The sequence below is a fragment of the Phocoena phocoena genome, chromosome 16 (genome assembly GCF_963924675.1).
Source record: "Phocoena phocoena chromosome 16, mPhoPho1.1, whole genome shotgun sequence".
NCBI lineage: Eukaryota > Metazoa > Chordata > Mammalia > Artiodactyla > Phocoenidae > Phocoena > Phocoena phocoena.
In genome coordinates, this window is record NC_089234.1 from 27,074,209 (window position 1) to 27,092,189 (window position 17,981).

The window sequence follows — 17,981 nt, forward strand, 5'->3', positions numbered from 1 at the left end:
TGAGGTATTCACTAGGGAAATGCAAATTAAAACCACGATAAGATACTACTATATGCCTACTGGAATGGCTAAAATAAAAAATACTAACAATCCCAAGTGCTGACAAGGATGGAGAACTAGAACTCTCATACATTGCTGTGGTAATGCGAAATGTTACGGCCACTCTGGCCGTATTCCATACAATGGAATACTACCAAGCAATAAAAAGGAATGAACTATTGATACATGCAACAACTTGGACGAATCATCTAAAAGGCATTATGCTGAGAGAAAGAAGTCAGTACAAAAAGATTATATATTGTATGATTCCATTAAATGACTTTCTCAAAAAGATAAAACTAAAGTGAGGGAGAATAGATCACAGTTCCCAGGAGTTAGGAAGATGGGGAGATAGTACAAGGTAGTTTTTTGGGGGATGATGGAACTGTTGTGTATCCTGATAGTGGTGGTGGTTACATGAATTCTGAGACCTGTACACTAAAAAAAAAGTCAATTTTACTAAACGTTAATTTTTTAAAGAGAAAACCAAGACCAAAAACATGCACACAGCAGACATGAATAAATACACGTTTAAACAGTAAAATGGAATAGGGGTGGAATGTCTATTCAATAAACCTTGGAAATCTGTGTGAATTATTTTGACCTAGAGTTTTTTTGTTTGTTTGTTTTTGTTTTTGTTTTTGCGGTAGGCGGGCCTCTCACTGTTGTGGCCTCTCCCGTTGCAGAGCACAGGCTCCAGATGCGCAGGCTCAGCGGCCATGGCTCACGGGCCCAGCCGCTCCGCGGCATGTGGGATCTTCCCGGACCGGGGCACGAACCTGTGTCCCCTGCATCGGCAGGCAGACTCCCAACCACTGCGCCACCAGGGAAGCCCTGAACTAGAGTATTGTTGTAAAAGTATTACCACCACTATATCCTTATGGACTAGAAAGCTGCTTCACATTTACCTCATTTAATTGTATCAATTACATCTTCCTCTGATGCTGTGGCTGATGCTGCTTTTAATCTAAGGGATGAAGATAAAAAGACCTTTTCAGACAATTTCTCACTCACCAGAAAGCCTGTGGCTTTGTGCCTCTCACTTGAGGTCAGCTTGAGGACCCTGCTCAAAAGAACAACTCTAGTCTATGTAATTGTACAAAAGACGAATCTTTCGTCATAAATTTCCTTACCATTCAGTTATGCCTATTGCTTTAAGCAACACTTCAATGATTCCTCAAACTTCTCCCTTCATTCCTTGACATTACCTCAAGACATTACCTTAAGAGCACTATGAAACAACTGTTGAGGTAGTCTGTTGTCATTTATCTTCATGTATGTAATAGGGTCATGGAATATTAACAATAAAAGTAATGTGAGAACTATCCACAACTTTTTCATAGCACCAGCAGGGACTACTAGTTTATTGTGACGTGATTTTAACATACCTAGAGTGGCCACATTTGGGGATGTTGCTATTGCTCTTCTACTAGATATATCTCTTATAAATGGCATTATCTTGTTAATTTTTCTGCCCCTATGGTTCACCAAATTCTCCAGCTGCAAACAGCACCCAGAAGTAAATTGTTTTTAGAAACCAACTTATTACTAATCAGTTGGAACTCAAAGCGATTCTAAGCCTCTGCCATGAAGTTTGTCTCATTCTGCCTTCACCGTTTTTTTCCAGCTTTACTGAGATATAACTGACATAACACTGTGCAAGTGTAAGGTGTACAACATGTTGATTTAACATACTTACATACTACAAAATGATTACGACCTGCCTCCACTCTTGAATCCAGTTAACTCAGCTGCTTCCTGCTATGTTCCCCATGTACAAGGCTTCACCTTTTACTCTGGCTCTAGGCACAATATTTCCCCCACTCCCTCTGTGTTGGTACACTGGCCAGGACACAGCAGTCTAGACATTTTGTCAAAGTGTGATCCGAAAAATATCTCTATCAGAAACACTGAGATGCCTGTTAAACATGCAGATTCTTGAGGTCTACTAAATTAAGTGGAGGGAAGAGGAGCTGAGAATCTGCACTACATGTTAACATGCTCTCCAAATAATAAAGTATAGTACTACTGCAGTGGGCACTAATGAGTAGACTGAATTCTTTAGTTCCTTGCTGGGTATTCCAGTTCTGTTTCTGAGCCCAAACTCGAAACAGAGGATTTGCCGCCTCTTTTCAGTACTCACTGATGTTGTCTGCCTACTGAATCTCCCCAGAATATCTGCACCCAGACTCCTTGTCACTATTTTCCCCTCTAAAATTATATCCTGCCCTTCTAAACTTCTCTGAGTCCCCAAATCTGCTTGGATATTTATCTGCTTGGTTCCCCACCAGGGAAACCCTATATGTATATCTTAAATTTAGTCTCCTTATTAAAGTTAGGGACTATTCCAATATCTTTACCCACCAAATACTTGTTTTGCCATACCTACTGCTATGGCAACCTTCCCTTTAACTAATCGCCCTGAACACGCCTGACACCAGCCATATTTTACTCTTCTCTTTTCTCTTTTTCTTTTCTCCTAGCCTACTCCAGGCAAACCTTACCCACTGTATCTCCAGAATATTCCTTGAATATCTTTCCTTCTTTCCATACCAACTGCCCTAGCTCAAGCCCACGTGGCTTCTTGCCTAGACTATTACATAGTCTTTAAGCAGCCTCCCTGCCTGTCTGTTCCCCCCGTCCCTAGTCCAATCCACTCAAAGTCAAATAACTAAAGTGGTCTTCTAATCTTCTTTGTTGTTATTGCCCCCAGTGGGAATCAGATTCAGACGTAAATTATAGACCTTTCAGAAAAAAGTACTCCCATGTGTTTATACTGAATGGAGGTCATGGAGCTCGGGTTTTAAAAAACCTTTACACTCAAAACAAACAGAAAATTAAATTTTAAAAATAGCATCTAAAAACACCAAATACCTGGAATAAATCTAACAAAAGATATATAAAGGCCCCTACACAGAGAAATTACAGACCCCCAAAATGGAAAGATATACCATTTTCATAGATTATAAAATTCAATAGTGTTAAGATCTCAGTTCTCCCCAAACTTATATATAGATTCAATGCAATTCCAATAAAAGTTATAGGAGGATGTTTTGTGGAAATTAAGCTGATTCCAATATATACGGACATGCAAAAGCTGAGGGACATTCAGTATCCAATATCAAGAATTGGTATAACAATATAGTAATTAATAAAGTATGATATTGGCACAAGGATAAATAGACCACTGGAACAGAAAAGTCCTGTAAACAAGCCCACACACATATATAGACAGGTGGTATATGACAAAAGTGACCATGCAACACAACAGATGAAAAACAAAACAAAACTGAATTCTGTCCTCTACCTCACATCAAACATAAAAATTCCAGACAGACTGTACATCTAAATGTATAAGGTAAAATATTCATGGAAAAGACTCTGACAAGTACAGGTTTCTGGTAACTGACTATACTGCTGAACTGAATGAAAAAGCATTTTCAGAACTCTGATGGAAAACTGATGAATTCATAAAAGTGCCAACAAAAGATCAAGATAAAAAAAAAATTAAGCGTTTTGGGGTCTTGAAGAGATATTTGTAGACCCATGTTCACAGCAGCATTATTCACGATAGCCAAAAGGTAAAAGTATCCCAAGTGTCTGGCAAGAGATGAATGGACAAACAAAATGTGATGTATACATACAACAGAATATTATTCAGCCTTAAAAAAGAAGGAAACTCTGACACATGCCTTAACATGGACGAACCTTGAGAACATTATGCTAAGAAAAATAAGCCAGTCACAAAAAGACAAATACTGTATGGTGCCACATTTACAAGGTATCTAGAGTAGTCACATTCATAGAAACAAAGTAGAATGGCAGTTGCCAGGGACTGAAGGCAACTGAATGGCAATTGCCAGGGACTGTTTAATGGGTACAGAGTTTCAGTTTTACAAAGTGAAAAATCTGTATTCAGTTTAGTGAGGGTCAAGGAAAACAAGTGTGTACATGAGATGGGATGGAGGGATCTGCAGTGACCTACAGCAGGATGTCAGAACCCTAGCAGGATAAAGAGAATGTCTATACAGGAATATGGCAGCCTTAGTAGCCCTGCACAAGGTGCTCAAGTCCAAATGGAGTGAGGAGAGCAACCTAGTGCACAGTATCAGAGCCTGAAATGAGAAGGGTCTTCTAATGGGGGCTAGGGGCAGCAGCCTAATATGGGATTTTGGAGACTGATAAGGTGAGGATGGCATCCACATGATGGGTGTCAGGAACAGCAGCAACAGGAGAGACTGGTCACATACCGGGGGGATTGATTAAGAAATTATGTTGAAAAAAAAAAAGAAATTATGTTGAGGATAATAAGAGCCAACTTACTAACAGAAAAGGGAGTTACAATTATGGAAAGCAAATTATTGGATAAACCTTGTTGTATTAGACTAGAATTGGAGATACCTGTGTGAACTCATGGTTTTAAATAAATATGTAGATAAAATTAAAATAGCGATACGTGTGTGCACACGCATGTGTATGCACGTTTACACATACATATATTCCCTATCTCTGTCCAGTGAGAGGACTTGGGAGCAGTGACACCCAATAGCAATGTGTATACCTAACACCCAGATATTGACTTCTATATATCATTCTCTCCTAAAAGAAACCAGAAAAAAAAAAGAGAAATCACTGATTCCAGGGCTGGGGGAAAAAAGTACAATGTTCAAAGAATGACAGAAATACATAACAAAGACAAAGAAAGCAGTTTGAAAGCACTCTCACTGGCCAAACAGGGAACAATTTAAGTGCCAAAAGAAATAATGATTGGGCTTCCCTGGTGGCACAGTGGTTAAGAATCTGCCTGCCAATGCAATGGACATGGGTTCGAGCCCTGGTCCGGGAAGATCCCACATGCTGCGGAGCAACAAAGCCCGTGCACCACAACTACTGAGCCTACGCTCTAGAGCCCGCGAGCCACAACTACTGAGCCCACGTGCTGCAACTACTGAAGCCCACATGCCTAGAGCCCGTGCTCCACAACAAGAGAAGCCACCACAATGAGAAGCCCACGCACCTAAACGAAGAGTAGCCCCCACTTGCCGCAACTAGAGAAAGCCCGCGTGCAGCAATGAAGACCCAACACAGCCAAAAAAAGAGAAATTAAAAAAAAAAGAATAGTAGGCAATAAGTAAAAGATAGTATTATAACCCATCAAATAAAACAGGAATTCATAAACTCATTCTGTTAGAAATAGATTGAAAATCTAATGAATAAGATAGTTACATGGTTTCAAAGTACCTTCCCACAAGATACTTACTACAAAAACATTAGCTTTAAAGAAGAAACTGGCAGGTGCCACTTTAATCAAGTAAAAAAAGTTGTAAGACAAACAAAAATTATGTGTCACCCAACAGGAGGCAATAAGTAAAATAAAGCAACACTTCTGTGGTATTTCTGCCAAAAATACAGGACCCAAATCTAATCATGAGGAAACATCACCAGATAAACCCAAACTGAGGAATCATTCTACAAAATAACTAGCCTATAATCTTCAAAAGTGCCACAGTCATGAAAGTTAAAGACAGGAACCGTTCCAGACTGAAGGAGACTAAGGAGACATGACAACTAATTTCAGTACGTGATTCTGAATTAGACTCTTTTGTTATAAAGAACATTACTAGAGGGACTTCCCTGGTGGCGCAGTGGATAAGACTTCGCACTCCCAATGCAGGGGGCCCAGGTTCCATCCCTGGTCAGGGAACTAGATCCCATATGCATGCCACAACTAAGAGTTCGCATGCCACAACTAAGGAGCCTGTGTACTGCAACTAAGGAGCCCTCTGCCACAACTAAGGAGCCCATGTGCTGCAGCTAGGGAGCTGGAGAGCTGCAACTAAGGAGCCCGCCTGCAGAAACGAAGACCCTGTGTAAGCAAATAAATAAATATTTTTTAAAAAAAGAACATTATTAGAACAACTGGCAAAGTTTGAATGGGATCTAAGGGGTTAGATCTGTAATTGTACTGTATGTTAATTTCTGAATTTTGATGGTTGTCTTATATACAATGTCCTTGTTTGCAGAAAATATACACTAAAGCATTTGGTGATGATGTGACAACTTACTCTCAAATGATTCAGGAAAAAATATCATTTGTGTTGTACTTGAAACTTTTCTGTAATTCTGAGTTGATTCAAAATAAAATATTAAGAGAAAGAGAAAGAATTGCACTGGTAGTTACCAAACACTAAAAATAAATATAGTGATGTTATATGTATGTGTATTTTATCCACAAACACACACCCCAATTAGGTTAACTATCTTAAGAGAGACTATTAATTTGCCATGGCTACTTTAAAAAAGTACCACATACTTAGTGGCTTAAAGCAACATTAATTTATTATTTGACAGTCCTGTAGTTCTGAAGTCTGAAATGGGTCTCACTGAGCCAAAAATCAAGGCCTCAGCGGGGATATGTTCTTTTCTGGAGGCTTAGCTTTTCCTTTCCTGCTTCTAGAGGCTGCTCACATTCCTTGGCTCAGGGCTCTTTTACGGCATCTTCAAAATCAGCAACAGTGGATTGAGTTCTCACACGTCATCACTATGACCTCCTCTTCAGCCTCCCTCTTACACATTTAGGGTCCCTTGTGATTACACTGAGCCCAACCTGGATTATCCAGGACAATCTCCCTATTTTAAAGTCAGCTGAGGGACTTCCCTGGCGGTCCAGTGGTTAAGACTCTACACTTCCACTGCAGGGGGCACGGGTTCAATCCCTGGTCAGGGAACTAAGATCCCGCACGCTGCGTGGTATGGTAAAAAATTAAAAATAAAGCCAGCTGATTAGCAACCAAATTCTATCTGTTACCTTAACTCCCCTTTGCCCTGTAATTTAACATATTCACAGGTTCTTGGGATTAGAGTGTCTATCTTGGATGGGGGGTGGGGGGAAGGCATTATTTTGCCTACCTCAAAGAGTTTCCTTTATTCTGAGATTATGTGTTTTCTACTTCTGTGGCATTAAAAATCTCCTTCGTTCATTTATAAAATGGTGCTGACAGTGGTGCTTCTTCTTCAAGTATTGGTTGTGTAAGAAAAAAAAACCATTAACCCTGTAAATCCTGTGTAGGTATTTTGTAGTCACAAAATCTTGTGACTTTTTTTTTACTGATCTCTTAAATGAAAAAAATCTGAAAACAAAACACACATTCCTACAAAAGAACCATATATTTGTTGAAAGATTTGTATTGTATTTTTCAGAATATAGGGAATAGATCAATAAGAAGAAGGCAGACAATCCAATTTAAAAAAAAAAAATGACCAAGGCCTGAACAGACACTTCAAAAAAGAGGATATCTATTGTTGAGGTTTTTTTTTTTTTTGTGGGGGGGAGATACGCGGGCCTCTCACTGTTGTGGCCTCTCCCGTTTCGGAACACAGGCTCCAGACACGCAGGCTCAGTGGCCATGGCTCACGGGCCCAGCCGCTCCGCGGCATGTGGGATCTTCCCGGACCGGGGCACGAACCCGTGTCCCCTGCATCAGCAGGCAGACTCTCAGCCACTGCGCCACCAGGGAAGCCCCAAAAGAGGATATCTAAACAGCCAGTAAACCTTAAAAAGCCAAAAACCTCAATAATCTTTTTAGGTGCTTGATTACAGCAGTCATTAGGGAAATGCAAATTAAAACAGTCAAATAATACCATTCACCCACTAGTATGGCTGAAGTGAAAAAAGACAGTAGCAAGTAAATGTTACAGGAATGTACAGCAACTGGAACTCATATGGTGCTGTAGAAAGTATGAAATGGAAAAAATTCATAGACTCTACTAAAGCTAAACATTTTTCATACCCTATGACCCAGCAATTCCACTCCTAGGTATATACCCAACAGAAATATGTACATATGTACAAGAAAAGACAAGTACAAGATTATTCATAATAGCACAATTCACAGTAACCCAAAACTGGAAATAACCCAAACGTCCATCAACAATAAAATGGCTAAAAATTTGAAGTATATTCACACAGTGGAATACTGCATAGCAATAAAAATGAACATACTACACCTAACACAGCAACCTGAATGAATCTTCTTATGTGGGACAAAAGATGCCAGACACTAGAGAATATATACTGGAGTGATTCCATTTATGTGAAGTTAAAAACCAGTAAAGGCAAAAAGTAATCTACAAATATAAGATAATAGTTACACAGAAGTGACCAGTGGGTAAACATTCAATGAGCTGTATACTTATGATTTCTTTAAAAAGTATACTTATTTTACTTCAATAAAAGCTTATATAGACACATACCAAGTACACTATAATATTATTCTTAAATACAAACTGGATTCAATCCAAACTCCCTAGGCTCCCAATCTATCTTTTCCTTCTTGTCTGCTATTCACCTTATGTTCAAATCATACACATATACTCACACTGTGCTGGCCATCTCCTGATCTTCTGGCCTCTACCTAAACTACTCCCTCTTCCTGGAACTTCCCACTTCAGAAACAAGTCTGTCAAAATCTATCTATTCCACAAGACCAATAGGAAGCTCTCTTCTTCAAACCTTCCAAAGATCTTTCCAGTTAAAACTAATTTCCCCTCCCTTAACTTCTATAGCACTTTGTGCCTCTATTTTGGCACTTACCAAAGTGTGCCTTAAGAGATATTTATAAATGCCTATCTTCTCAACAGACTGTGAAGTTCTAGGGAAGACAGAAGTTTTATAATACTTAACTTTGTGTCTTCATCCCCTCCTGCCCCCATAACCAGCTCCCTCCACGTGTAACATAATGTTTTGCCCTCGGTTTATGTTCATATTTTTATCAAATCACACGGCATGCCTTGTTTTCAGTTGTCAACTCATTCATTTTGTCAAGTACTACTTAACAGGAAAATGCAGTGCTCCAGCACAATTTAGGACCATAGAGTTCTAAATTTCCAATGAAAACTTGGATACATATAGGAGTTTACGTAGCATAATTTATCAATTAACACATTATACATGGCAATTTACAATTTAAAATGAACTGAGAGGGGGGGAAAAAGAGAGAAAGAGAGACCCTTCTTAACTAGGTAGGACTAACAATTAAGACTTTTCAGTTAAGAAAATGAGCTCAGAGCCAGTTGTCTATTCAAGCCACCACTGTAAGTCCACTGGCCAGTACACTTGCTACACTGTAGTCCATGTTCAAGCGCAGGTCTTCATTTGGGGTACTTGTTTTATAAATGTATACATTAAATATATTAAACTTTAATTTTTCTGATTAAAAACAATACATATTCACCGTCAAAAATGTAGAAAACATTAAGGAATATATAGTAAAGAAAAGTCAGGGCTTCCCTGGTGGTGCAGTGGTTGAGAATCTGCCTGCTAATGCAGGGGACACAGGTTCGAGCCCTGGTCTGGGAGGATCCCACATGCTGAGGAGCAACTAGGCCCGTGAGCCACAACTACTGAACTTGCGCGTCTGGAGCCTGTGCTCCGCAACAAGAGAGGCCGTGAATAGTGAGAGGCCCACGCACGGTGATGAAGAGTGGCCTCCGCCTGCCACAGCTAGAGAAAGCCCTCGCACAGAAACGAAGACCCGACACAGCAAAAATAAATTAATTAATAAACTCCTACCCCCAACATCTTCTTAAAAAAAAAAAGAAAAAGAAAAAAATCACCTAAGTGATGCTTTTTTTGTGTGTTTCCTAATACATCTTCAGATGCCAAATATTTTGAAATATTACCCATAATCTAACATTTCACAAAAAGCACATTAACAGTTTAGTGTGGTACTTGCTAAGAAGTACAAGGATTTACATGTCCATGCTGCAAAAACATTATCCACATGCTACAATTCTGTTTCCATGACTTTTCAGTGAAAGCCTGAAAGTCCCCCAGACATCAGAAAATATCGTTGCAGCCTTAAGTTTACGTTCAGAGAAGGAGTTTAAGAGCTCTGAACGTAATACCAAGGGCATTATGTATGACCTTGATTCAAATTCTGTTACAGTTCAAATTCTGTTACAAATGCTACTCGAGTGACATCAACCTTATCCTTCCCAAGTACAGAAAAAAAGGATTGTGATACTGATGAACTTTCCAGGGCATCACTGTGGATTAAAGTCAAGATTCTGATTATTTCTTTACACTTTTTTTTTTTCTACATGACATAATACAAAGACACCTGCTGTATTAAATTGTGATTCTGGAAGTATCCAACCAATAGGTGTTGTTCAGTAACCAAAATGTGAAAGTGCAAGTCAGAATAGTGCCAACAAGGGAGAGCAGAAAGAAAGCACAATAGTTGTAATAGTAAGCATTTTATCATTCTTCTATAAATCAAGTATACTAGATTATTATTACTATAGTAAATTATTGTGCAAGTTGCTCTCTCTTCCACTCTTTCTAAGGGCAGAGTATACTTTCCCACCTCTTGACTTGACCACGTGATTTACTTTGGTTAATGGAATATCAGCTGGTATAATACAACCAATGATTGAAAGGCACAACTGGGCTTGCTCTTTTGTGCCTCTACTATAGCTATGAGGACAGCTCTGCCTGGGAAGTCACTGCCTCTACAGTCTGAGTCCCAGAATAACATGTGGAACAGTCCTGAGTGAGCAGCCAAATCCAGAGTGACCCAACAAAATTCAGTCTATGTCATCCAATATTCAGCAAATCCACATATTCATGAGAATAAATAACTATCATTGTATTGCCATGACTTTTTGTGGATCTTTATTACTCAGCAATAGCCAATTGATACAATGATACCGTGACAACTCCGTTTCCTCAGTAATTCAAATGATCAGAAATCTATATATAGGGCTTCCCTGGTGACGCAGTGGTTGAGAGTCCACCTGCCGATGCAGGGGACACAGGTTCGTGCCCCGGTCCAGGAAGATCCCACATGCCGCGGAGCGGCTGGGCCCATGAGCCATGGCCGCTGAGCCTGCGCGTCCGGAGCCTGTGCGCCGCAACGGGAGAGGCCACAGCAGTGAGAGGCCCGCGTACCGCAAAAAAAAAAAAAAAAGGTAAAAAAAATAAAATAAATCTATATATAAGTCTGGACAGTAACTCTCCACTCCGGCCCATCAGACCAGCAAAGAAATGTGCCATCATATTCCATTGTTTCTCTGCTCTTCAAGGATGAAACACAGTGCAAGTGAGGGTTTCAAGTCAGACTGCCTGGGTTTGATCTCAGGCTTCTTGCTCAGCAGAGAGACTTTGTGCAAGTTACTTAACCTCCCTGGAATCAGTTTGCTCATCTGAAAATGGAAGTAACAATAGTACTGAATCTATCTTACAGGATTATTGGGAAGATTAAGTGAAATAATAGTATATGTAAAGAATTTAGAATAGCAAACAGTAAACACTAAGTAAATACATATTAGCTATTCATGGCTGATCATATTTTAAAAAAAACAAAGAAAAATAAATAAACACAACCCTCCCATTTCTACTGTGGTTATCCTATTATTGACACAGACAGAGTCAGGTCAGGTCAGTCACAAGCCTAGGAATAGGAAGGCAAGTATACCCTGAAGGGAGAGCCAAATCTCAGAAAGGAGCAAGACCTCAGAAGGAAGTTCCAACTCAAAGTGTTCACCTTAAGCAGGCAGGAATTCTCTCCCAGCTCTGTGGCTTTTGCTCCCCTGCTCCCCATCCTCACCCTGGCCACATACAAAGGCAATCCAGGAACTATGATTGTAGTGCCCCAGAGAACAAATCATATTCTTAGTTCAAAATTACTCTCAGTATCTATTCTTCTGTTGTTATCTCTGAGTCTTCTGTAAAATGTTCTAGCTCCGTTTTCAATCAGGCTTCAGAAATCTAAAGGGAATTATCCAGAGATTCCCCAGTACAAGGTGAATCTTACGGAATACTAGTTGAAATGGTAAGATCAGGTGGACCTTTCCCATAGAGATTTTCCCCTCCTCCACTGCCAATGTTAGGATGCTGGGATTGATTTATTAAGGAAGAAAGCAGTTTTCTTTATAGTGACCAAGTTGTTAAACATTGGTAAATATTTTCTACTTTATCCACAGTGAATTCTTATTATATACATTTAGAAAGCACCTTCATGCTGTATTAAAATATTGCTAGAAAGCACATGGTATTTTAAAATATTTTAATAACACAAAGATCCTTTTTTCTTTCTTCATTCTCATTCTTTTTTTAATTGTAATGCCATTTACCACAAATAATTTTATCTATACATGATCAAGATCTTGCATAATGTACCATCTCCCTTTAGAAAGGGAAAAAAATTCTTAACCAATTATTTTCTTTTAGGATTTAAACAATACACAAAAAATATAGAATAACAAGTAGTCTCCTTTGAAAGTTCATTTTCTAATTTAGCAATAAAAAATTTCTGGCAGGGCTTCCCTGGTGGTGCAGTGGTTGAGAGTCCGCCTGCTGATGCAGGGGACACGGGTTCGTGCCCCAGTCCGGGAAGATCCCACATGCTGCAGAGCAGCTGGGCCCGTGAGCCACGGTCGCTGAGCCTGCGCGTCCGGAGCCTGTGCTCTGCAACGGGAGAGGCCACAACAGTGACAGGCCCACATGCAGCAAAAAAAAAAAAAAAAAAAAAAAAGAATTTCTGGTAATCATTCAAAGTAGAAGAATTTTTACTCCAATCTAATAATTCACTTCCAATAATTTATTATGTACATTACAAACATGAATCAAGAAAATGAGCGCAGAGAATTATCATTAATTTGTAATTCCATACCCCAATACCTATATGAGTATTCAGAAAAGAAACTGAAGGCTAATTTAAATTGAGAACAGGTAACAGATATATAGAAATTCTGACAAACTAAGAACTAGTTTCAAATGTCCATCCAACCAGCTGGTAATCAATCTCACTGATTTAAAGAAAAGCCCAACATAGTGAGAAATCTGAATACTTATTTTAAAATGCAGTTTCTTGCTTTTAGATACATATGGTTCTCAGGCAAAAAAGAAAAGTTCCTGAATCCTATCAATTCATTCAGTATTATCTCTACAGTAACATTATTAAGACAAGTCATGCAGGAGATCATGTTAGTTCCTTAAGAAGTTAACCTCAAAAAAGAGATGCCTCCAAAGCATTCCTAGCGTTATTACCCACAAATTTGGCTGATCCCATTTGTATTTTTATCCTGAGCATCCAACTAGAATAGCATCTGTGGTAGCCACTCTCAAAAGGGCATGGCCCCCAGCAGTTTCTCTCTGTTTATGCATACCTCTCTTCTTGTCTACAGGTAGAGATTATTTTCCCTCCCTCTGACTCTGGGCTGGCCTTGACTGTCTTTGACCAATGGCAACATTCTCAACTCCCAAACCTAGGACTTAGGAGAACTGGCTGACTGGTTTCTACTTCCTATCTCCAGGAATGCTCCTTCTTAGACTCCAGGCATCATGCTTTAAGGAAATTGAAAGGCCATTTGGAGAAAGAAGGCCCACATAAAGGAGGACAGAAGGCCTTACTGCTAGCTGAACTTTCATCCAGTGGCCAGCCATGACAGAAGGTGACCATTTTGAACATTCCAGAAACGCTGGCACCCCAGCCAACACCAAGTGAAACAGAAAATGCATCAGTCAACCACAGATTTATCTTTGTTACACAGCAAGTTACCCTTTACACTTTCACTTATCTTCCAATTCTTTAAAAAACTATTTTATATGTCCTAAAATTATTTCATGCATGCGTCAAATTTTCCCAGTTCTAAGATCCTGGGATTGGTTTATCCTGTCCATTTAAAAATAAACTTCAGGGACTTCCCTGGTGGTGCAGTGGTTAAGAATCTGCCTGCCAATGCAGGGTAAACAGGTTCGAGCCCTGCCCCGGGAAGATCCCACATGCCACGGAGCAACTAAGCCCGTGCGCCACAACTACTGAGCCTGTGCTCTAGAGCCCACGAGCCACAACTACTGAGCCTGTGTGTCACAACTACTGAAGCCCGTGTACCCAGAGCCCATGTTCCACAACGAGAAGCCACCACAATGAGAAGCCTGTGCACCACAACGAAGAGTAGACCCGGCTCGCCACAACTAGAGAAAGCCCGCGTGCAGCAATGAAGACCCAATGCAGCCAAAAATAAAAACAGAACAAACAAACAAAAAACCTTCAAATTCATCCCTCAACTTGTCATATAGACAGATAGGATACAGAAGAATAGACAGATAGATATATCTCAAAAATCCAAAGGTAACCTTTAAGTCTAGACCATGTGTGAATTATGGTCAAATCTGAATTACCAGTCTCATTGATAAGATTTTATTATAAAATTTCTAATCAAAGTACTATGTCAATATAATAATGAACAAAATTCATGAAAGAGAATATCATTTCATGTTGCTATTTTAAACAAATTTTACATTTTCTTTTTTTTTTTTTTTAGCGGTACGCGGGCCTCTCACTGTTGTGGCCTCTCCTGTTGCGGAGCACAGGCTCCGTACATGCAGGCTCAGCAGCCATGGCTCACAGGCCCAGCTGCTCCGCAGCATGTGGGACCTTCCTGGACCGGGGCACGCACCCGTGTCCCCTGCATTGGCAGGTGGACTCTCAACCACTGCGCCACCAGGGAAGCCCTACATTTTCTTAAACAGTGGAAATCAGGCATCGGTATAAAAATTATCATTCACAACTCACAACTGAAGGAAGGGATAAGGACAAAATAAAGCCAAATACTATCAACAACTTCAATTTTATTAAAAGGATAATCCTTGCGTGTGTACTGTGCACTAATTACTAGGTGCAAACACAAATAAAATATCTTCCTATCTCAATTGACTAAGGAAACAGACATGTTATAACAGGGTAAATGGGATCAAAGGCAAGTTGTGACTTACTCAGATTCATAATAAGACTGTTACTGAGCTAAAAAGGAATACAAAATCTCTAACTCTCCATTCTGTTTCAGTTATTAAGGTGTCATTCTTTTTTTTTTTTTTTTTTTTTTTTGCGGTACGCGGGCCTCTCACTGTTGTGGCCTCTCCTGTTGCGGAGCACAGGCTCCGGACATGCAGGCTCAGCGGCCATGGCTCACGGGCCTAGCCGCTCTGCAGCATGTGGGATCTTCCCGGACCGGGGCACGAACCCGTGTCCCCTGCATCGGCAGGTGGACTCTCAACCACTGTGCCACCAGGGAAGCCCTAAGGTGTCATTCTTGGTGACCCTCTTCCAGTTGGCCTTTGCTCAAACAGCAGCCACAATAGCAGGCAAGGTCAAAAATGAAAGTAACTATTGTAAAACTGAAGAAGAATTGGTTTCTCCCTATGGAAACTGACTCAACATTTAATAATGTGTGGTGTCCCAAAAGCTGTAAACTACTACATGGCCATTTCTAGCTCAACTTTAACTCAATCAGGAGACCATTATCAAAACAACTCACTGGTGCCAAGCAGAGATCAATTGGTTGAAAATGTTCCTAGGCTGACGTCTAATGGGGAGTAAAGAAGATGATCTCATAATGTCTCTTTATGATCTTCAAACCACATTATTCCATAAACCTGATACATGTCAAGATTAGGATTGAGTCAATCTCTAAGCAGGAAAACAAAAATAAGCAACTGCCACTTTTCTGACTCAATTCTAGAAGCTGGCTGTAGATACAAAGCAACTTCCTCTCACTTCTATAGTCCAAAAAAATTTCAAAGCCTCTTCTTAATATTTTAGAATTTAGTAGAAACTCAAGAACCTTCTTCAGGCCTAACAGAATTTTATTAAAGATACACTTGAACTTTAGTTAGGTGTTTCTGAAAGTACTAATACAAAGTAAGTAAAGTCATAGTAAATTTAACCAGTATTCTTGTAAATGGGACAGTTTAAAGCCTAAATTCAATTAGGTTAGTGTCCATGTTTGTTTAAATTTGGGTATCTCAGGCAAAGACACAAAATAACTGACAAAAGAAATAAGATTTGGAGTGACAGGTTACAATTACTTACGGAAAAAACAAAACTAGACTGCAAGTAATATCAACGTCTCTATGGCCACCTGCTAAGACAGAAGTAAGTCTATGCAACCCATCATTCTGTAACCACAAAGTCTGGTTTTACATCTAGGATATACAAATGAAGCATCAGATTAAAAGCATCAAATATCAGACTCCACAAATTTGCCAAACATACACATATCAAAAACAGAAAAGCATGATTCAAAGTTAAAGAACTAGATTCCAAAGGATTTAAACACACCCACAAAATCCAGTCCAAGTTCATACTGTGCTTCAACCTAAAACTCAAAACTACCAATCCTGACATCAGCCATTCCTCACTACCTGCATTCCCCCTTTTATCTCCTGAATTTCTCCATTGATCTTATCACTTCTTATGGGTCTTTGGATTCTCCATGGCCTTTCCTTTCCCAGAAAGTAGTACAGCATCCGGTCCCCTCATTTTACTATCTCTACAATTTAGCACTAAGTTTTGTTTTACCCTATTAGTTATTAATTTTGCCCCTAATCTCCTGTACCTAGGTTTCCCCAGCCAATGAACCTCTCCTGTTTTCTCCTTTCAAACTAGAGGATGTAGCCCCTTTCCTGATATTTGTAATTCTGGTTCCTAGTCAACCCCTTTCCATTCCCAGAGACTGTCATCATAGCGCTAGATCCCCATCCCCAGTCCTTTTCTTCCTAAGTAAGGCCTAGTCCTTTCCAGAGTTTGTCAACATTAGTTTGGCCAAGCTGGGATTGTACCCTGAAGGCAAAGGCTCTCTCTCCCACCTAACTCTACAAATCTATGTCTCCCACCAGCCCTGTCTTTCTCTCCTCTAACCTTGGATCCAGCTGCATCCAGCGCTGCCCGTTTCCCACCCACCTCCCACTCCCAATATCTCTCCTCCCACTATCCCGCGCTCCCCTTCCCCACTCCTGAATGCACCTCTTCTCCCGGGCCTCACCCGTAACCCTCACACAAGGAAGGCCCTGCCAGCGGCCTCACGGCGTCTCTCCTCCTGGCTTCCTCCGCTCTTCAGTAACTGTCCCTACGCCCCTTTCCCTCCAGGGCCCTGCGCGCCGCCCAGAGCCCCTCCCCGATTAAGCTCCTGCTGTCACTTGGCCTCTCATCCACAAGATGGCGGAGCTGCTGCCCCCACCTCCGGGTCCTCTCCGCAACCCCTCCTACCTCCCAGGAACTCCCGTCCCGTCCCTTCAGCCGCCTCCGCCCCCGGCCCCGGCCTCGGCCCAGGGTCCCCCTGCCCCCTCCTCCAGCGGGATGGCGGCCCAGACCCGAGCCTGAGCGACGCCGCCAACGCCACCGCCTCCACCGTTCCCCGGCCTGCACATTCTCCTCACCATAAACTTGAGCGCTTTTTCCTGCAGCACCGCCTCGGCCGGGTCCATACTCGTCAACGGCCACCGAGTCCGCACTCCGCCGGGGCCGCCCCCTTGGTGCCAGGCCGCAACCAACGCAGAGCCCGGATCCCGCCTCCTCTTCCTTCTCCCCGCCCTCTTACCTCTCAGGCACCCGCAGGGGGGCCAGGGAGGATCAGCTGTTCCGTGCGCGTGCGTGAGCCCGCTGGCTCACGGGATTTGTAGTTCTGGGACTTCCCGCCGCAAAAAATGAGGCCACACCGCGAACTGCAACTCCCGCGGTTCACTGCGGTAGGGTCGCGGTGGCTGACAAGCCGAATCTAGACAACGGGCAGTCAAGTAGAGAATCAGCGTATGGGAATCGTAGTTTACAGCTTCTAGGGCTGGGAAATGGGAGGGGCAGCGGTGTCTCCGTGGTTACCGAGCGACGCCAGTGGCGTCTTGCCTGGCAATTGATATCAAGATGGCGACCAGTGCCTCACCTGTAGCCCAAATACTGGAAAAAACTGTGAGAGGACAAAGGTCCTAGGGCCTCCCTAACTGTGGTTGTAGAAAACTGGACGCCCCCAAAATTCATATGTCTGGCGTCTGCGGGACGGATTTCAACCCAGAGACGTTTGGCCTATGGGCACCTGGCAGCACCTTATAGACTAATGCAGAATTTCAAGGTCTTCCTAAGTCATCGCCGCACATTTCTGCCTGT

General features: G+C 41.4%; 1 protein-coding gene across 1 annotated transcript in view; it reads right to left on the reverse strand.

Moving 5' to 3' along the window:
* The window catches only part of BTRC (beta-transducin repeat containing E3 ubiquitin protein ligase), a 180,056-nt gene extending 162,732 nt beyond the window's left edge, over positions 1 to 17,324 (reverse strand). Inside the window, exon 1 of the mRNA XM_065894007.1 lies at positions 17,261 to 17,324. Coding sequence (XP_065750079.1) covers positions 17,261 to 17,308 — 48 coding nt within the window. The 5' untranslated portion in view covers positions 17,309 to 17,324. The remainder of the gene's footprint in view (positions 1 to 17,260) is intronic.
* Between the last annotated feature and the right edge of the window lie 657 nt (positions 17,325 to 17,981).